At 38.0% G+C, this 21,953-nt stretch overlaps 1 protein-coding gene across 2 annotated transcripts in view; it reads left to right on the top strand.

Moving 5' to 3' along the window:
• The window catches only part of LOC136857904 (probable ATP-dependent RNA helicase DHX34), a 330,161-nt gene that overhangs the window by 80,220 nt on the left and 227,988 nt on the right, over positions 1-21,953 (top strand). The window contains exons 4-5 of one of the 2 annotated variants that reach the window (XM_067136959.2): positions 6,719-6,885; positions 13,476-13,679. In XM_067136959.2, coding sequence (XP_066993060.2) covers positions 6,719-6,885; positions 13,476-13,679 — 371 coding nt within the window. The remainder of the gene's footprint in view (positions 1-6,718; positions 6,886-13,475; positions 13,680-21,953) is intronic. The other variant, XM_067136960.2, reaches the window with a different exon arrangement.

Genomic DNA, 21,953 nt, shown 5'->3' with positions numbered 1-21,953 from the left:
CCCTCAGAAATCAACGGTTCCACCACCCAAGTGGATGGGTGGTCAGCAGTGTAAAATATTATGTAAAATTTTCAGGAATGATTTGCCAAATTATCGGCAAATTAAGTTTCAACGAATTTTGTTGTGTGTAAAATTTTTCAACTTAAATAAAATGCTCCTTTAGCATTTGCAAAGAAACAGTTCCAGGTTCTGGTTCTTGCAGCATAGTAAAGCGGACCTTGTTATGTAGGTGAGACAAAACGTCTGATCTCCACCTGCCTAAAAGAACATATCCGTCACACCAAGAACCAAAACACAGACATTTCACCAGTAGCCAGGTATTCCTACGAAACTAGGCATGGAATATCATTTGACAAGACCAAGATCCTAGCAGCTATCCCTTGGAATCTCGAAAGGAAAAGCCGCGAGGCTATCGAAATCAAGAAACATCTGAACAACATAAATTTAGAAGAAGGATATAAAATCAGTAATTCTTGGATGCCTATCATTCATAGTTTAAGACATACAGACCTCAACATAAACACACAGGCCGCAACCCCATTACATAACAGCGCGGGCAAGGCCCCACTACCTGGCTGTGACACATACTTTCCAGAATTCTCACGTGACAGCCAGGGCTTACGTCAGCCAGAAAGGCTAGGATATAAAAGGCCAAGATCAAGCCCACTCTAGTAGTGTAATTTCTGCCTGGGAGACTGATTACCTCGTATCGAGTAGGGGTATTTCAGTCGCCTTGACAAAGAATACTGCAATGTATTCAAAACGTCGGCAAACTGTACGTGATGTGTGTACAAGTACAACACGGTTCAACCCGGAAATTAAATTAAATAATTGCATATTTCTCGTTTAGGTATAAGTGAACTCACATCTCAGAAAATACTCTGGCAGACATCCCTACATTATCCCTTCTATGTAACATCGCCATTCCAGGCCTTCTGGTAACTAATAGGAAATGATTTTGATAATCAGTTTAGAGCTGGAAGATACTGGTTTGATTCTTGGTTTGAATTCTCCTTCTTTCTCTTGGTCTTTCCGTCATCCCTCATAAATCTTTATGAATAACCAGGCGGGAAAATTTTTCATTTGTTCATGAAGATCGTGAAACATAGCCAACCAACTATTTTAATATGTACTTGGTTGGTGATAGGTAGGGTAGTGATATTCAACGTTTCAAAATAAGAAATTGTGCATTTTGATTTTTATGCCTGTCTTTTTGTATTATTTATGATTTAGCACATTATAGTGTTTTGAAGGAAATGTAAAATTTGACTTAATTTCAATCAGTAGGCTTGGTAATTTGATTTGATAATATTAATCGGAAATTTAAAATCACGTATAGACAGAGCTAATAATAATTATTATTATTATAATCTTCTACATTTTTGGTAGGAACTAAATGCATTACAGAACTATTTAGTCAAACTCCTCTGCATGACATCCCAAGGATGCACAGACTCCATGATTTTGTAAGTTTCTAGGAAAAACATTAAAAAACATCCATAAAGTTTTAAAAATTGTCAGTTTTGCATTCTAATATACATTTGTATTTTGAGAAATTTTCACATTTTAGTGCGTATTTGAGTTGCCAAGGTGCAAAGAGCCTTAAGTCCACAAAAAATGAAAATTGAGGTAAGACCACAATTTCCTTCTTCACACATTTATATCATTTATCATTGATTAACACTAGTGTAGAACTTCAAAATGCCTTCTATATTGCTTATTTTGTAGGTTAAAAATCATGGACTGCTGCAAAGACCCGTATGTCCACTGCCAAGCTTGCTGCATAGACCCTTATATCCAATCACTAAAGAGAGATGCAAGTTCCATTTTGTCCACATCCATAAGCCTCTACATACTAGTGGAAATGCAGCAAACACCATTATATTCTGCTCCTGTTCTTGAAATTAATGACCAAATCAATAGAAAGCAAATACATACATACGTACATACATACATACATGCATACATCATAATTATAGACCGTATGCCTTTCAACGTTCAGTCTGCAAGCCTCGGTAAATTTACTAAACGTTACCACAATCCTCTATTTGCAACTAGTGCTGTGGCTTCATTTAGTTCTATACCCCTTATCTTTAAATCGTTAGAAACTTGAGTCTAACCATACTCATCTTGGTCTCCCCCTACTTCTCTTACCCTCCATAACAGAGTCCATTATTCTCCTAGGTAACCTATCCTCCTCCATTCGCCTCACATGACCCCACCACTGAAGCCAGTTTATGTGTACAGCTTCATCTATAGAGTTCATTCCTAACTTAGCCTTAATCTCCTCATTCCAAGCACCCTCCTGTCATTGTTCCCACCTGTTTGTACCAGCAATCATTCTTGCTACTTTCATGTGTGTTAATTCTAACTTAAGAATAAGATATCCTGAGTCCATCCAGCGTTCGATCCCGTAAAGCAAAGTTGGTCTGGAAACAGACCGATGTAAAGATAGTTTCATCTAGGAGCTGACTTCCTACTTACAGAATACTGTTGATCGCAACTGTGAGTTTACTATATTACCTTTACTGTACCTTGATTTAGTCTCGCTTACTATATTACCATCCTTTGTATCACCATTCTGACATTCAATTGTCTTGGATTTCTTACCTACTGACATTGATTTAGTCTTCAAAAGGCTCATTTTCATACCATACTCATTGCACCTATTTTCAAGTTCCAAGATATTAGACTGAAAGCTTTTGGAACAATCTGCTATTAAGAACAAGTTGTCAGCATAGGCCAGACTGCTTACTACATTTCCACCTAACTGAATCCGTCCCTGCCACTTTATACCTTTCAGCATATGACCCATGTAAACTACGAACAACAAAGGTGAAAGATTACAGCCTTGTCTAATCCCTGTAAGTACCCTGAACCAGACTCCTGCAGCCAGACCCACCGCGCAGCACTTCGAACCCACGGGCTCCGGCAGCCCAGCCCGTGCAGTGCCTTTCTCTTTCTGACGCGGCAGCGTACTGTCCCACAGCACTGGGCTCATTCATACGTCCCACCGCAGTCCACCGCACTGGGCGGGCTCCATGGAATAACCTTGAGTAGTTCTCCACAATAACATGTGCACTGTGCACAACGAAATGTTTACGTCACACTACTATTCGGATCATTCACTCTACGAATTCCGTACGCTACTAACATATTGCAAAGTAGGCTAATCGCATTTTGAAATTAAATGGTAGATATTTCTCCTGCACTATAATAATAATAATAATAATAATAATAATAATAATAATAATAATAATAATAATAATTGAAAACAAACAGAAACTTTATTATAAACTAATATTCGTTTGCAATTGACAACAAGTTAACTGAAAATGAATCTAAATAACACAAAGCATATTCATAGGACTTCATTCGCGTTTACCTCAAAATAAAATATAAACAGAAATGACGTGTAATTTGCCAACAACAAAAACAATCCTGAACATAGCTTTTACTTAGTGTGAGTAGTTAATTTGTCATTGTTAATGTGGTGGAATGGAATTACTGTGAATGAAAAGAAGAGCATCAGCATTGTCATGCGTTGATAATGAAGCCCGCTGAACTGGAATTTATCTCTGAAGCTGAACATGATGCTTGCATACATATGACTTTCTTAGCGATCTGATGAAATTTTGGATAGTTTTGTCTATTTGTTCTCCAGTAGGATGCTATATCTATCTTCTTGCATTCCACAATTTTGCTTTAAATATCTTTCCAGCTCATCTGTTGGAATAGGAGCACATGAACATCAGTCCAGGAAGAAAATTTCATTACTTTGGCAGGTTGTGGCATAGTCGTGGAGTCTGATGAAATGGCGTATGGCTTTTAGTGCCGGGAGTGTCCAAGGACATGTTTGGCTCGCCAGATGCAGGTCTTTTGATTTGACTCCTGTAGGCGACCTGCGTGTCATGATGAGGATGAAATGATGATGAAGACGACACATACACCCAGCCCCCGTGCCAGCAAAATTAACCAATTAACGTTAAAATTCCCGACCCTGCCAGGAATCGAACCCGGGACCCCTGTGACCAAAGGCCAGCACGCTAGCCATTTAGCCATGGAGCCAGACACGGAAACATTAGAATGCTCGTCATTCAAGCACACCTCGTTCATCGTAAGTTTTTTATCTAATCATAAAAAAGACAAAATCAGTCCGACTCCTTTAATCTACACTAATATAATAAAGAGAGAGCGCGAATTTTGTTAGTTTGTGTATATCTGGAGGGTAATCTCAGAAACGACTGGACCGATTCTAAAAATCCTTTTACTAATGTAAATATACATTATCCCTGAGGGACACGGGCTGTATTTTATTTTCAAAACAATTCGAGGTGGGGGCGACAGGGAAGGCATAAAAATAATAGGCTAATATAGGCGAAATATCGAATTTGTCGTGCAAGGACAACACTAAGCTCATTTCAAGCCCCTTGACTCAAAGAACAAATCTCGGTATGCCCTATGGGTCTGAAAACTGTGTTTTACGGCCCTGAAACCGACCGTTATGGAGATATTGGCACCACACTACCCCTGCTCTCGGAATCGGATAAGGAAATGAACTGCCGTAACGATGGCAACGCCAGCTCCAGGGTTCTACAGCAGCGCGATTATGTGTGTACGTTTGGGCATAGCTGCCAACCAAAATTTGTATACATAATCCCTGAGCATATCTACAATATATCTCCAAAAATTAACATGTTACAGATGTGATGTGGTATTTATAATCTCTTTTAAAAATAAAGAGACATGTCTCCCTTTTTTGTTTTTGGAAAATCCATATAGGAGAGGGTGGAGGAAGGTCTGATAAAGGGGTTGAATTCTTTTTATGTGGATACTTATATCTCAAAACCTGAAGATGTTACAGATGTGGAAATACGTATTTGTAATCTCCTTTAAAAATAAAGAAACGTGGTTTTTTTTTACTTGAGAGAAGACGTTCTCACGTGTACAGTTCTATGTCACATGGTCTTCTCAGCCCCAAACGGCAATACGACAAAATTTGTTTACAAAGAGTTTCTGGGGTAAATGAAACTCAATTTTTCAGTGAGGTTTTATACTTCAGGGATTTTCAGATAATGTCTTAGTACAGTACCGAGGAATGATTACTTTTATCAAATTACGAAATCCACGCGAGAAGCCGCAAGTAACTGCTAGTGTGTACATAAAGTTCACCGCAGATCGTGCAGCACACAAAATTAACGTCTATCCCATCACCGTCAACTGCAGGCTTGAATACCAATCAAATACGACTTTTAAGTTTAGGATCCGGTTCAGAAGTCTTGTATTGTGCGGTTTTTAGTTCGTTTGTTGCTTCTTTTTTTTTTTACTTCACGATTTTTTGCCATGGTTTCTTTTCTTTTGGAATTACAGTCCACATTCGTTTCCGATAACAGGATAGACGGAGAAGTCAAACTGAAAACCACAGCAAATTTGATCGGCTCCACTCGACCGTATTGCAACGCACTCCGGTGACACGCAGTACACTGTACACATTGAAGCAGTCAGCCCATAGAACTACCACAGCGCTGTCCTTGGCTCACCGCGTACGAATGACAGAGCGCTGGCCCAGACTGGCCCGTGCGATGACATCACGGGCTTCGTTTGTTCGAGCCTTTCAAAGCCCATTGCAGTGTACTGCTGAAGCAGCTCATGGGCTGGACCTCGCTGCAGGACTCTGCCCTGAACCAAGAATTCATTCTATCATCAATTCTCACTACAGCCTGATTGTCAACATAAAAGCCTCTGATTGATTTTAATAATCTACCCGTAATCCCATAGTCCCCCAGTATGGTAAACATCTTTTCCCTCAGTTCTCTGTCATATACTTTTATACAGCCTGAAGAATGACAACTGGATCAGCTGAAACTTGACAGTTTAAATTAATGTAAAGTACCTGCAGCCCTTTAAGTTAATATTTTGTGAAATATTGTTTTGTTTTTCTGTCACAAAATAACGGAAATGTAAGCAGAATAAAACAAAATGGAAATAATATATAGTAATTAAATAATTTTTCAGTTTTGAATATTGAATTTTCATGACCGCAAAATCGGGAGGTTGTGGGTTTGGATCCCACTGGTGTCCGGCTGGCCATTTTTGTTCTGTACTTAACATCTCTTCAACACGTACTACATGTACGTAACATGACCTAATACGTTGAATTTTTCAGTTTTCTTCCTCCAGTCTTCCTAAGTTTATGTTCCCTGTATTGTAGCATATGCCATTAATTACATTAAGCTGCTTACTGTTGCAAATACCCTTATGTACAATGTAATTCAGCAAAATGCCTCATGTCCAAACTAAACATTTAAATATCTAGAGAATCGTAGAAATTTCATTTCTTTCGTGCACGAATTTTGAAATCAAATATTTTTTTTCTGATTTTATGCTGAAAGAATTGTGATCCTCTCTTGCACATAAAAAAAGGACACATTTTTATTTTTTGTGAAAATTATTTATAATGGATTTAAGGCTCTTTGCTTCTTGGCATCTCATTAGAACATACAAGAAAGTGGCCTACATATAAAAAACAAAAATATTAAAGTGCCTTACTAAACATGATTTTGATAGTAACTTCAGGTAGATAAGTACTTCTATAGTGCCATTCATAAGTATTATTGTTATCATCTAAATAAATAGAACATCTTTCTTCCTTTATCTCTCTTCCCTTGTACATGTTCTAGTGAGTGCAGAAATGTATGTTGTTGTTATTATTTTGCAGCTTGCACTCAACCTCGCCGCATTGCTTGTATATCTTTAAGCAAACGTGTGGCGTATGAAACATTAAATGAATATGGGACTGATGTTGGTTATCAGATTCGATTTGAGAAAAACAAAACACAGAAAACAAAAATATTGTTTATCACTGAAGGTCTTCTCTTAAGACAGGTAACTGTTTGTAATTTATGTATATTATATACCCTATATACAAAATGTTTATGTATAAGGAAAAAGAATCTAGTATGATTTATTTCTTTTTCCTTCCTTTTTCTGCCTTTCTCTTAATGCCTACAAATTCTAGTTGAAAATGTGAGAGCCCCTGGAACTCACACCTAAATCTTCCACTCTCAAAATGCAAAATCTCTCATTTCTAGTTTTTCTCATTTTAGCATTTTGTTGGAGAGAGAAAAAAGGTTGTATGGCAGGGAAAAGTTTGTTGGTAAATAGCCACATTTAAGAGGCTATTTTCAGTGGAAGGATAAAGCTCTGATTCCAAACTGATAAGTGTTACTAGTCTCTTTTTTTTTGCCATCTATAGGTAATGTAATAATATAAACATGCTCTCTGTTAAATTACTCTTTAATTTTCTCTTTAATTCTCTTTAGAGAGAGTATTTGAAAATTGACCCAATTTTTCTTTTACATGCTTATATTAAGATACTGTATGTCTCATTTAGTTGATCCTTGCTGTTGTATTGGGCCGAGGTAGTATGTTTCTTCAAGCTATTGTATGCTGACTGGTGAAATGTATGATGAGACTGCACAAAACTAAATCAAATCAATATACATTCTTTCTTTTTTTTTTTTTTTTTTTTTTTCTTTCTTTCTGCCACTGCAGATTACCACAAGATATTGTTTGATAAATTTCCAACTTCTTTGAAATCATTTAAGAACAGACTAGGTAAAGAACTGTTAGGGAATTTGTCATTGGGCAGCAGCCCTAAATGTAGGTCAGTGGTGATTGATTGATTGATTGATTGATTGATTGATTGATTGATTGATTGATTGATTGATTGATTGATTGATTGATTGATTGATTGATTGATTGAAGACAAAGAATACCAGAGACAGAGCACCATGCCAGCCAGCCTACTGAAGTCCACCTTGAGAAGCGGAACATTTATGCACCCACCAAACAGTTCTACGAAAACAAGTACCAGCTGATTGAAATAGAGATTATCAGCCTAATGGTTGGGGCTCATGGCTTTGTACCTGCCTTGTTCATAAAATTCTGGAAAACATTCAAGCTGCCTACGAACGGTATTGAAAGCATTGTTATCACCACCATACACGGATTTGTAAACATTGTGAAATCTCACTTTTTTGGACTCCCTTAAGTAACGGGAAACTACCTCATTCCTCATTTCCTTAGTATGCCTCTTCAGTGATGCCCAGGCCATTGATGACAGTTGATCATGGAACTGTGGAGGATCCAACCAGCCTTAGGGCTGAGGACTGAACATACAACATAACTTAAAAATTGTTCTACTGCTATATTTTTGTAAGATAAGAATTTCTGTATCCTGATGAGCTATACTTTGTCAGTTGTGGCAACCCATAATTGCGGGTAGTTGTTCATTAGTTCAGTAAACATGTGTACATGAACATTAATAACCATGAATGTGGAAAGATACATGGTCAGGTCAGGAGCAATCCTGTTACCGTATGTGACAGTAGACTGTCTGGTCGAGGGTCAGGTGGCTAATACCAAACCTGGCAAACTAAGGATGAACCAACAACTATGGGCGAAGGAGTTCTCCTTAGGAGGTTGATGAAACGTTTGTGGAGGAAATGTCACATAAATTCACTAAAAAGCTGCTGCCTTGTAGATGTAGCAGGGGACTGCTAAAGGCTAAGGGAGATTGCCCTGGCAGAAAAAATCCTCTTTTGTGTTAGGCTCAGCAAGTCAACAGAGGAGTAATTGATGTCCGCTTTCAGTACTATAAGAGCCTCGGATGCAATGGAATTCAAGTCCTGAATATGATGACATCCTCACATACTTCTCTAGGTATGCTGGCTGGCAGCCCGATGATAATCAGCGAAGGTATGCTAAGAGGAGAATCTACATGAGAAAGAAAAAAAAAAAAAAGGGAAATGAGAAAATGTGAAGAACTAGTGGATCTCATGAAAAGGAGAAAGTTTGATTTTTTTTTTTTTTTTTTTTTTTTTTGCTAGTTGCTTTTACATCGCACTGACACAGAGAGGTTTTATGGCGACAATGGGACTGGACAGCCCCAGCATTTGCATGGTGTGAAAATGGGAAACCACGGAAAACCATTTTCAGGGCTGCCGACAGTGGGGTTCGAACCTACTATCTCTCGAATACTGGATACTGGTTTGATATTCTAGGAGTGAATGAGACAAAATGGAAAGGGAAAGGTGTAAAATCATTGAGGAAGGGTTACAAGATCTATTGGCATGGACACGGAAAGGAACCCTGTAATGGCGTAGCATTTGTCATCAGTAAGAACACTGAAGTAGTGTCGGATGTAGAACGTGTCGGTGAAAGAATAATTAAGCTAAGATGGAAAACAGGGAAAGAGGTCATAACCATAATCCAACTATATGCCCTGATTGTTGCCTGGGAGACTGATTACCTCGGATCAAGTAGGGGTGGTTCAGTCGCCTTGACAAAGAATACTGCAATGTATTCGAAATGTCTGCAAACTGTACGTAATGTACAGAAAAGAACAACACGGTTCAAACCGGAAAAAGAACTAAAAACAACTCTATGCCACTCAATCTGGGTATACTCAAGAGGAGAAAGACATTCCTGGATGAACTAGAAGAGCATATTGAAGAAAATAATATAATTATGATGGGAGATTTGAATGCCCAAGTTGGTGTCGATAGAACAGGGTATGAAAATGTCCAAATGGCCTTGGAAACAGAACAAAGAAGGTGAAGATCTGCTGGACTTCTGTTTAAATAACCTCATAATTAAGAACACCTTTTCCAGAAAAGACCCAGCCATAAAGTAACAAGATACAGCTGGGATGGACAGCAGAAATCTTTAATTGATTATATTATCTCTGATAAGGAAGCCGGTTTGTTTATCACCGATGTGAAAGTATTGCCAGGAGAAAGCTTGGACAGTGACCACAGATTACTGTGAAATATCCCAGTGAAAAATGTGAAGACCAGGTGAAAACCCAAAATAAGGGTGTGGAAATTGTATGAACCTGAAAAAAAGGAAGAATACCAAAGAAGGATTCGTGACCAGCTCCCGACAGATGAGATAGAAACGGGAGAAAAGGAATGGACCCGATTCAAGTAAATACTTGTGAGCCCAGCTGTTGATATTGTAGGAAAAATGAGTTGTATACCAAAAGGAAAGGAAACTTCTTGGTGGAATGATTCTATTCAGCAAGCCATAAAAGATAGGAATACGGCAAGACGAGAAAGGGATAAAGAGAACCTAAAAGGTGCAGATAAGGATTACATAAAACTGAGAGCTAGAACAGAAGTTTAGAGATGTAAAACTCGAGCAAAGAGAGTAATTAAATCTGAGAAAGAGAAAAACTGGCTTGAATTTACTGACAAATTAGTAGAAGACACTAAAGGAAATAAAAAACTTCTGTACAGAATTGTGAAAAACAAAAGAACTATTCATGTACCAATGAAAGCATTGGAAAGAGATGATGTAATTATAACATGGAGAGAGGAAGACATTCAGGAAGAGCTCAGAAGGTATTTTTCTTCCTTGTATAATGAAACAGACCCAGCAGAAATCGTTGAAGAAGATTTGTAGTTGAATACTGGAAAGAAGGCTAGAAAAAGTGAATCCCCGTTGACTTGGTTTGAGATTGAAAATGCTCTGAACAGTATGAGCAAAGGCAGATCACCTGGACTTGATGAGGTGAGCTCAGACAAGTTTAAAGCTGCTGGAACTCATGGACTTCAGTGGCTACTTAGAGTGATGAATGCTGTGTGGAATGAAGAAAAAATCCCGACTGACTGGACTAAGAGTTGTATAGTCCCCCTCTTCAAGAAAGAAAATAGACTGATATGTGGCAATTACAGAGGAATCACACTCCTGTCTCATGGACTTAAGTTGATGGAGAAAGTTAAAAGATTGAAAGATCATCGAACTACAGCTTGAGAAAGAACAATATGTGTTTCGAAGTAACAGCTCAACAACAGATCTCATTTTTGCTGTTAGGATGATAATGGAAAAACATTGGGAAAAGGGACAGAATGTCATCTTTGTTTTTCTGGACCTAGGAAAAGCCTATGACAGCATACTGAGGTATAAACTTTGGGATTGCTTGAAAAGGAGAAACGTCAATTTACGAACTTTATCATGTAGATCCGTATTGATACAGTTAAAACTAAGAAACAATGTTAGATTTTGGTCCACCCAATCAATTACACATCACTTTACAAGTGAACTATTTAATTAAAAACATATTAAAAATATTTAGGGACATGTTTTGTCTCTATTTGAGAATTCATCAGCCATAAAATCACATGGTAGATTACAAAACTCAAATCAGAAACTGGAAAAAAGTAAAATAAAAATGGAAGAACCCAATGTCTTTTTAAGGACTATTTGGGAAATGCAAAAGATATAAATATATATACATTATTAACACAAATTGACCTCATTTCTTGCAGAAACTGTTGTCTTCAATGTTAAAAAATAAAATTAACTTAAAATTGACAAGCCTGCCATAGTGTCTCGTACAGAATCAATGTCCATTGTTGCTGTCCGTATTTAAAACGGAAGTTCCTTTTTTAATCACATTTAATTTACAAAAGGTATACATTTATTATTCAACCTATTCAATACATATAGTACCACGTTATGTGGTTAATTAGACATAAAAGATTTTTGAATATTATGGACATGTTTTGCCCTTCTTATTGGGCATCATCAGCATATTAACTAATCTTAAAACAAACATTAAAAAAAATAAAAAAAAAAATAACATTTATAGTTTATAAGAATTGAGCTAAGATTTGTTGTGATATTAAAATTTATGGAACAGTGGTTAAGAAATGTGATATTGGGAAGTACAAGTACATGTTAAAATTATTGTAGACTAATTTAAAATCTTGTCTAAAAAAGTATTTGTATTGATATAAAGTCTAAAATCGGCGTATGTCTGGAACTGAAATTGATCCTCTTCGTTGTGACAGTCAGCATATATTTGCTGCGGTAGCTGCTAACGTAGGTCAGAGGGTGAATTTTGTTTATATTATACGTTCCAACATTAAAAGATAGGTTAAGAAAAGGCAAATGTTATGATGTATCCAGTAAGTTGATTGATTTAAGATACTCTCTGATATAACCGTTGTAAAAGTGTACTGGTTGGAGCTGCTATGAGGAGAGATTATATCAGTATTTGAAGGTTATACTTGATTTTCACATAAAAGTGCAGTCATCTAGAAGATGTAGAAATCTCGATGAATAGTGTCATTAAATCAAACGCCGTATGTATATCTATCTTGTTGTGTTAGCAGCGTTGGTCTGTCTGGAGTTCCGCATCCTTACAACACGTGTAGGGTAATAAGCTTACTTTTGACAACATACCATATAGGTTCTGGGAAAAGGATATTGGCATTCGGTTTCCCCATTAAATTTGAGGTTATCTAATTCTACCATTGAAATAAAACAATTAATTAATTTGATAATTGAACAAAATATATTCTTTAATTATTTCCAAAAATAGTAAGATTTGTTGTGATAAAACAGATGAGAGTATAAAATTATTGCATTGCAACTGAAGAAACTAGGCATTAATTTGTATTCCTCTTGACCGGACATGTAAAAATTGTACAAGAAATTTATCCCTCACTGTTCACTTGCCTTCAACACTTTGAGTGTAATTACAACGTATTCCTGTGAGTTGGTGTCTGCTCTAGGTATCTCAAGCCTAATTGGTGATGTATCCTTTTTGTTTCACTGATGAGATATAACATGGCTTGAATTTAAAATCACACTCCAAACATTTAATCCATATGGTGACTGGCGACTAATGTGCCTGCTGCTTCTCCATCCAGATGACTGACTACTATCATCTCAGTAGTACTCCGTACAGCAAGGCTTGGTATCCCACTGACTTCATGGCAAGTCTCTCCGTTCATATGACTTCATGGCAAATCTCTCCATTCAATACCTCTATCCAAATGACCCAACTAATGACCAACTGAGGCCTCTCCATCCATATGACTGGCTATCTCACTGTTCACCATCCATTTGACTGTGTTATATAGCCATTAGCTGACACACCTATGCAATCTCCAAAATTAGCGATGATGTCACGCCCACCCAACTTAAAGTGTTTCATACTATGGTGAAATAGCCTAAGGCACTAGATATATCCTAAAAATAAACTCATCGCTAAATGCACACAGTGACAGAGCGATGATTCGGCAGTTACGCTAGCAGTATTGCACAATGTTGCAATGTCAAAAGTTATTACACACCGTATATCTATATCTGATATTATGCAGCAACTCCCACCTTAACGTCTTCAGTGTTAATCTACGCACGCATATATACGTAACAAACCATCCATGATTGTTGCTCCTCCCTTAGTTTGTCAGGTTTAATATTGGCCGCCCAACCCCTGGCCAGAGAGTCGCTTATTGTACCATCTACTGTACTATCACATACAGTAGCAGGATATTCCTGACCTCACCGTCACCTTTTAGAGTGTTGTTTCTAATATTTTTGTTTTCTTACTGAATTTGATTTTTGAAATTTGCATTCTTCACTATTTTTAAAATTTCAAATAATACATTTTGTTCCAGGTCTCTTCTGAGCCATCTCTGTCAGGCTATGATGTTGTAGTGTTAGATGAAGTTCATGAACGACACTTGCATGGGGACTTTCTTCTTGGTATTATGAAGTGCCTGCTTTATCAACGACAAGACTTAAAAATTATACTTATGTCAGCTACAATAAATATTCAGCTTTTCCAAGAGTATTTTTGTGATGAAGCAACTATTATTCAGGTTTGTAAACCAAAAATTTAGTGCTGAAGTTTTCTTTGTTATGGTGGTGAAAAAATTTGGTTACTTTTACTATTTGTAACTGTGGTACTACATATTGTAATTATTTCTGTGCCGAACCATCTTTGCCTCCAGGAATTAACTTCTCCCCTTTGGTGGTGTAGTTTGAATGAATCCCATGGCCATATCTCTTGAAGTGAAAGTCGTGCTGTCTAAATTTCTTGGTTTCTTGGCAGAGAATTACAGTGGAACCTCGATATCTTGAATCACCTCGGGAGCTAAATTTTATTTCGAGTTATCGAAAATTCGAGATATAGAGAATACCGTTTTTGAGCATGTATAGCACATAATTGAATCATATGTATCTACGGGCTTATACTGAATACATTATTTTTAACAGTGTTTAACAGTATACAAACTAATTCTCTTTTACGGCATCACTTCAATTATAACTCTTATTATAGTAACTTTTAGAAGACAGGGTACAGTACATACAGGAGTGAAACAAGAAACATACCTCGATTAACACCTTTGAAAAAAATTCGTTAGTCTCTTCGGTTTGTTACTGTTAACCATTCCTCCCTTCACATTGAAACTTCTCATCAATATCACGCAGCCGAGATTCGTAAATGGAGCTTGTTGCCCGCGACTTTGGGGGCTGATTTCGTACGTGACTGATAATTAATTCACACCCGAGCAACAGCGAGGCTTTGCCAATTTTCAGATCATTCGAAGTTTTAATTCTTCGGTTCCCGTCATAGTAGCTCCCAGCATCACCACAACCCTTTTTTACTTGTTAACAGTTCCTCACAAACCACAAATGTCGTATTGCAGAGTTAATGTTGCACAAAATCCGAGTTACAGAGTACTTTTAGCTTCAAGGGAGGAAATGTTTGCTTTGAGAAATTGAGAATATCGTGTAACCGAATTTCAAGTAATAGAGAAATAAATACACAATAGAACAGTCCGCCGGGAAATTTAAGTTACTTTGACATTCTGAAAATTTGAGTAATGGAGGTTCGATATATCGAGGTTGTTCGACTGTAAAGCCATATTTTTCCAGATCAGCATGGAAGCCTACCCTTTATACTAGGTAGTCGTTTGTGTCCAAAATGTAAGCTAAAGGAATAATCCCTGGTCTAAACAATACAGTACATATATATTACCAAATTAAGACACATGTTGGTGAAAGGCAATGAAAAACATCAATGTTTTCATAAGCAGTTTCATCCTATTAAGGACAGCAGTTAGGTTGGAGATACAACAACAACAACAACAACAACAATAATAATAATAATAATAATCTGGGAAAATTGACACATTTAGTATTGATTTGCATATAACTGGTTATATATATTGATTTGAAAATCACTGACTTTTTTAATATATCAGCAGCATGTTCCCCAATAATCTTGTGTACTTATTTCTTATATGCAGTGTTATGTTCTGTGGTATAGAATTTATTTTAATGACTGATAACAGAGATACGCTACTTTAGCTCTAATATTTTTTCCATTGAAATTATTTTACACTAGCATATGTAAGATACATAATCATAAAACAATCAGATCCAGTGCAGGGGTAAATTTATTATGAGTTATTTTATAACCACAAAGTATCATTTTGATATTATCTGGTAAAAATGTAAGTGTAATGGGTATCAAATTAACATTGCATCATGAAATTAACAATGATGACGCAAATGTATTGTTTTCGTCTCCAAGACTACCGTATATTCTCGAATACCACCCACCACCAAATAAGACCCGCACCCTTATTTTGAAAAAACAAAATTAAAAAAAAAGTGAAGTCAAAATTATTTACAATCTTTACTAACACACATCAAATGCTTAGAAAATACAAATAAAAATAAACAAACGTTTCCAGAGCGATATCCAACAAGTTCATTCATCATCATCATCATCATCATCATCATCATCATCATCATCAGTACCAACTTCGGAACTCTCATCACCATCACCTTCCCACAAAATGTTGTCATCGCTTCCATCATAGCATTAGAAATGCTACATTTCCTGAAGCTCTTCCGTATGAGGTCTCCAGGGATACTGTTCCATGCTGTCAAAATCCACGAACACAGCAGCTGAACTTCTGGGCACTGAATGCGACCAGTTGGCGTCAGTGTGTGATTATCAGCTGCCATCCATTCTGTATAGAGCTGTTTCAAGGCTGCTTTAAATGGACGTTTCACGCAGATATCCAGCGGCTGTAGCATAGATGTCATCCCGTCAGAAATGACTGCTAGGTCGGTTTTCCCATTCTTGATATGGTTCTTCACAGTGTCTGTTGTGTGGCAGCGGTAACTGTCGGGAACAAGCAAGCTCTTTTGTCCCAATAATATACCAGGGCGACGTTGCCAGACAGACTTTACCCAGTCCTTCACAAGTGAACTGTCCATCCAGCTGGAGTTCTGAGATCTGACGATAACACCAGTGGGTAGACTTTTAGGAAGCGTCTTTCACTTGAGAACAATGTACGGCGGCAATTTGGTTCCGTCGGCGAGAATACACAACTTTACGTTACACCGTTGTTTTTCATTACCACCTGTTCTAATGGTAACACTTTTTGCACCCTTAACATTCACAGTCCTGTCCACTGGCATTGCAATGTAGACTGTTGTCTGATCTGCATTGCCAATTTGGGAAAACAAATATGCATTTTCCTTCCGCAACCAAATTATGTGACGCTGAAACGACAATAACTTCTCATCGTAGACACCAGGAAAATGCTGTGAAATTGAGGTACACCTTCGTACCTTCAACCCATTTCTTTTTATAAAAATTACAAACCCATTCTTGGCTTGCCTTAAACTCTTCTGATGAAAGTTCCTTTGCAATCTCTAATGCCTTTAGCTGACACACCATAGCCCAATTCCCGCTTTTCTGTCACATATTTATAAAGGTTTTTTTTTTTCAATTTCTGGAAACAGTACACTCAGTCCACCAAAATCTCTATGATCAGCACTACATGTTAATAGCACATTTTTCTTCTTTCTCCAATCACGAATACATGACTAGTCAATATCGTATTTCCTACTGGCGGCACAATTTCCAATAATTTCGGCTTCCCGAACTACTTTCAGTTTATAATACCATTATTGAGCATTATAAATTTTCCAGCTAACTCATTCCTGGTTGCCAGCGTTTCGCCCTCATGTGCTAGGTTGGGCTTATCAGTTGGTACCTAGCACACCTACCAAGATGCTGGCTAGTGCATACCGTGGAGGCTACTGCGTAGGCCACTTGGAGCCACCGGCAGTGCCAATACACTATGAGAGACTTTGTCTCTTTACCAAATATATTTCAGATTCCCTATAGGAATCAACATCTATACTTTCAGTTTTGCACTCGCAGTAAAAGATCACAAATGCTTTGTGTAATTCATGTTGATACTCTGAGAACGTGCGTGAGACTGACGCCAAGCGTGGAAGTAGCGTATACTGAGAGTGGAGAGAGAATTGTTGCCCGATTTACGCGCATTCGGGAAGATAAATTTCATCACCTCGTTATTTGTTTGCGGAAGCAAAATTCCTATTTGCTTTCTCAAATTGGGAAATCAAATGAAATGGTGTATGGCTTTTGGTGCCGGGAGTGCCCAAGGACAAGTTCGGCTCGCCAGATGCAGGTCTTTTGATTTGACGCCCGTAGGCGACCCGCGTGTCGTGATGAGGATGAAATGATGATGAAGACGACACATACACCCAGCCCCAATGCCAGCGGAATTAACCAATTATGGTTAAAATTCCCGACCCTGCCGGGAATCGAACCTGGGAACCCTGTGGCCAAAGGTCAGCTCGCTAACCATTCAAATTGGGAATGCTGATCAGATGCCAGCTTATTTCAAAATGCCACTAGACAATACGGTTCACATTAAGGGCTCTAAAAGCGTTGTTATCAGGACAGGTGGAAACGAAAAGAAACACTTTATGGTAATTTTATGCATGTTAGATGACAGAACCATACTTCCTCCATATGTGCTTCTGAAAAGAAAAGAAAAGAAAAACTAAAAGGAAATTTGCCATCTGGTATTTTCGTTCGAACCCAAGAATCTGGCTGAATGGTCAGTGAGCTAATTGAGGATTGGGTGAAATGTGCTTCACAACGTCACGCGGGAGCTTTATTGTAGAAGAGCCTGCTTGTACTCGACACTTATCACGGGCATACTACAGACGTTGTAAAGGAATTGAAAGTGATTGGCAATAATTCCAGGAGGGCTGACCTCTTGTTTTGTGTGAACCAGACTTTCAAAGCTGCATTGAAACAGCTCTACACCAAGTGGATGTATTTATTATATGTTTACGAATCAATTGTTTTTCATCCTCTGGTCTCACGTTTGGTGGTTTACGTTTATCATTTTCTTCGTGAGCCAAGCAGACAATATTTCTTTAACTCAGTGCAGTTCTCACAAACATTCCACTTATTTTTAAAGTTGCTCTGAAAAATGCTTGGAAACTTGTACCCAGATGTTATTCTTAATCAAGTGATAAAAGAGTGTATTTTGCTTTCTCGATTTTCCAAACACCATAGTCCTTTGAGTACATTTTGGTTTAACATCAAGTAGCGACATGATGTACATACATTGCTTATGCACTTCCAGTAACTTCCAAAATGATGAGAATATTTTTTGTCTACTTTCTTCATCAAATTTTCTTGTGCACTTTCTAGGGCAACTCGAGCAGTCTTTTAGTTTTAAGAATCTACTTGGTTTCAGAATGTTACCATCACTTTTATAGGGCTGTCCACTTTACCTGTTCATTTTTCGTTTGTTCTTCACCAACTCGGTTGAGCGATTTCTTATAGTAGTGTTGTCATGAGTTTCAGGAGTCACAGTCTGTTCTTTAATTTGCATACTTTTCCATGAATACTAATTATATCGAAACTCCTACCGGCCAATGAAACATCAATACTGATTTTTCTTTTCCTCTTTTTTGTGTGGTCTTCCATGCCATACATTTTGTCGTCTGTTGTAATACTGTTAATAGGATGATGGCACAAATACGTCTTCTGAAATTTCTGACATTGTATCTTCACTTTTCTCATCCAATTCAATACTAATCCCTTCTTCATTGGTGATTTTCCTCCTTTTACGGCATTCTTGTAATTGATCTGGGACGTACTGTATTTTGCAGCACTTGTTGTAGACCTATTCAAAACAGACATTTTCTTGCACATCTTCAGAAGGTAGATCTTTTTCTTCCAAAATCATTGTTTAGTTCTGCCAAAGTTTTCTCTTGCTTGGAATTAAGTTTTGATTCTGTATCACTTTGAGTCTCTCCTCCTCTGCTATAGAAAGCAGCTCTGGAAAAATGATACCAACATTATTTTTAACATAGTCATAGCCTCTTGGAATAGCATACGTTTTATAATTTAGTTAGTGGTAGCATTCATAAAGATCCAAGCTCGCTGACTTGACCTTCCTTCATCTCGATTAAAACAACCCAGTATGTAGTGACCTAGCTTCAAAGAACAGGGCATTTTCTTACCTGGCAGATTCACTGCAGCCGTAATCTTCTCAGCACAGCTTATATACATCATCATTATTTAAACTTCATGCAGTAATGAGCGAACACACCAACAACAGAAAGAGACTTAAGCTACTACTACTGCATTATTGTAGTAAGGACAAACACAGTAAGCATAACAAGCATTTAGTGTGAGCCAATAATTAATTTAGAACCAAAGTAGCCTTACGCTAATACTGTTCTCAAATTTTCTCATATCCCTTCGCAGCAAAGCGACGTATCTTAACCTATGATTTTTAGGTGTTAACAATATTTTGCGAAAGTTAGTTATGCTAGAGGCTTATTTAGAACAATATTAAAATTAATTATGCTGTTTTGGGAGTAAATGTGTTTCATTCTAAATAAGAAAACCCATGAAATACATCAGTTTGGCTATTTTTGTAGATATGCTATTTTGGTCCTAAGCTGGCGATATGGGTCGCATCAAAGAGGTAGGTATACAGAATTACCCACAGCAAGCAACTATACCAACAGCTAGAGAGCAAACAGCTATGAGAAGGAGGAGATGTATCCTCTTTGGTCACGTAGTCAGGATGGACAACCAGAGACTCATCTTGAGAGTCTTCAGCACTGTCTCTAGATGGAAAGCGACTAGCGTCAAATGTATTTTTATTATTTTATTTATCACAATTCTGAACAGAAATATGGAAGGCTTTGTAAAAAGAGGAAAGCTCTGTGTACATATAAAATGTTTCCTAGACCTTAGTGGATTAGACTAGTTGGAAAACATCTAGAACTAGAAATTTACTCCAATGAGATCTACAGCAGATATAAGTACAGAATTCTGATCAGAATTTCAGCCACTAACAGCCAAAACGCGCTAAAGGGTAGGGGTGAAATGGACTTGGGGATAAAAAGACATTCATAGCACGAGGATGTGGGAGTACTGCGCAAAGAAGGAAACCTTCCAGAGTTAAGAATTACGCAGTACCTAGTCGACCTAAATGAACCACTCCCCCCATCCTAAATATATATATAAAATCCCTGTTCTGTCTGTCATTCACAGCGATATTGAGAAAACAAGAATGTATCAACAGCTGAAATTTAATAATGTTATTTGCTTTACATCCCACTAACTAATATCAATATAAATGGTCCGTTATTGGACATTATAATTTTCCAGTTAACTCATTCCTGGTTGCCAGCGTTTCGCCCCCGTGTGCTAGGTTGGGCTCATTAGTTGGTACCTAGCACACCCATCAAGACGCTGGCTAGTACATACCGTGGAGGCCACTGCGTAGACTACTTGGAGCCACCGGCAGTGCCAATACACTATGAGAGACTTTGTCTCATTACCAAAAATTGATGCCTGCTTGGCCATCAGATGATATAGATGTTGATTCCCATAAGGAATCTGAAATATTTGTCCCGAATGAATAAATTTATAATACCAATATAAATGGTCCGTTACTGGACATTATAAATTTTCCAGCTAACTCATTCCTGGTTGCCAGCGTTTTGCCTCCATGTGCTAGGTTGGGCTCATCAGTTGGTACCTAGCACACAGCTCCAAGTAGCCTACGCAGTGGCCTCCATGATATGCACTAACACTAGCCAGCGTCTTGGTGAGTGTACTAGGTGCCAACTGATGAGCCCAACCTAGCACACGGGGGTGAAACGCTGGCAACCAGGAATGAGTTAGCTTGAAAATTTATAATATACAATAACGGACCATTTATATTGGTATTATAAATTGAATATTACACCTAAGTCACGATGTTGCATAACTGTGGTGATGGGCTTGTCGAGTAGGTAATGATGTCAGTAGAGGAGATTCGCATAAGGTTATGGTCATGTGGCTGCATTTTTGTGGATTGGGGATAAGTTTCTAAGTACGGCACCAATTCGAGAAGATGGTGAGTGAGTACTGTAGCAGAGCTGCATCTGCTGGATTCTTGATCTCCCTAAATATCTTGTAGTTGTCAATGAAGTGTAGGGTATTTGCTGTTTCATTGAGTTTGGAAGGCAAATCGTCCATAAATAAGGAAAAAAACAACACCGGAGGTGACTGGTAACCATGAGGATGATGTGCCTGATATTACCACTCTCTGCTAACGACTATCTAGGAAGACAGCAAGAAGGGTCAGAAGACTGCCACATATATTAAATCGCCGGGCTGAGTGGCTCAGACGGTTAAGGCGCTGGCCTTCTGACCCCAACTTGGCAGGTTCGATCTTGGCTCAGTCCGGTGGTATTTGAAGGTGCTCAAATACGTCAGCCTCGTGTCGGTAGATTTACTGGCACGTAAAAGAACTCCTGCGGGACTAAATTCTGGCATCTCGTCGTCTCCGAAAACCGTAAAAGAGTAGTTCATACCTGCCAACTTTCCCGATTTGGGCGGGAGACTCCCGATTTTCGACAGTTTTTCCCGACTCTCGCTTATTCTGTTATTTTTCCCGATTTTAGCTTATTTTTTGGTGAACTTCAAAGATTTGTTTTTAAATCGTGACATTTCAGCTTCGTACGCCAGTGGCCGGAAGTATTTAGCTCATCGGATGCTTTCAAATGAAATATTGACGTTTATTAATTCGAGAACTGCGCGCGAATGTGCAATAGTTATTGAAACCTGTACATCGCGACGCGTAGATCGATTGTCAATCTTGTTCTCTCGTGCTATGTCCGCGTTCGTTTACATCAGTCTAGTCGATTGTAGAGACTAGTCGCTACTTTTGGAATATTTTAGTAATTTAGTGACAGAATTTAAAAAATAGCGACTAGTGACTTTTCTAGGGAGT

Source organism: Anabrus simplex, chromosome 1 (genome assembly GCF_040414725.1).
Source record: "Anabrus simplex isolate iqAnaSimp1 chromosome 1, ASM4041472v1, whole genome shotgun sequence".
NCBI classification, from domain to species: domain Eukaryota; kingdom Metazoa; phylum Arthropoda; class Insecta; order Orthoptera; family Tettigoniidae; genus Anabrus; species Anabrus simplex.
This window is presented reverse-complemented; position numbering and strand designations above follow the sequence as displayed.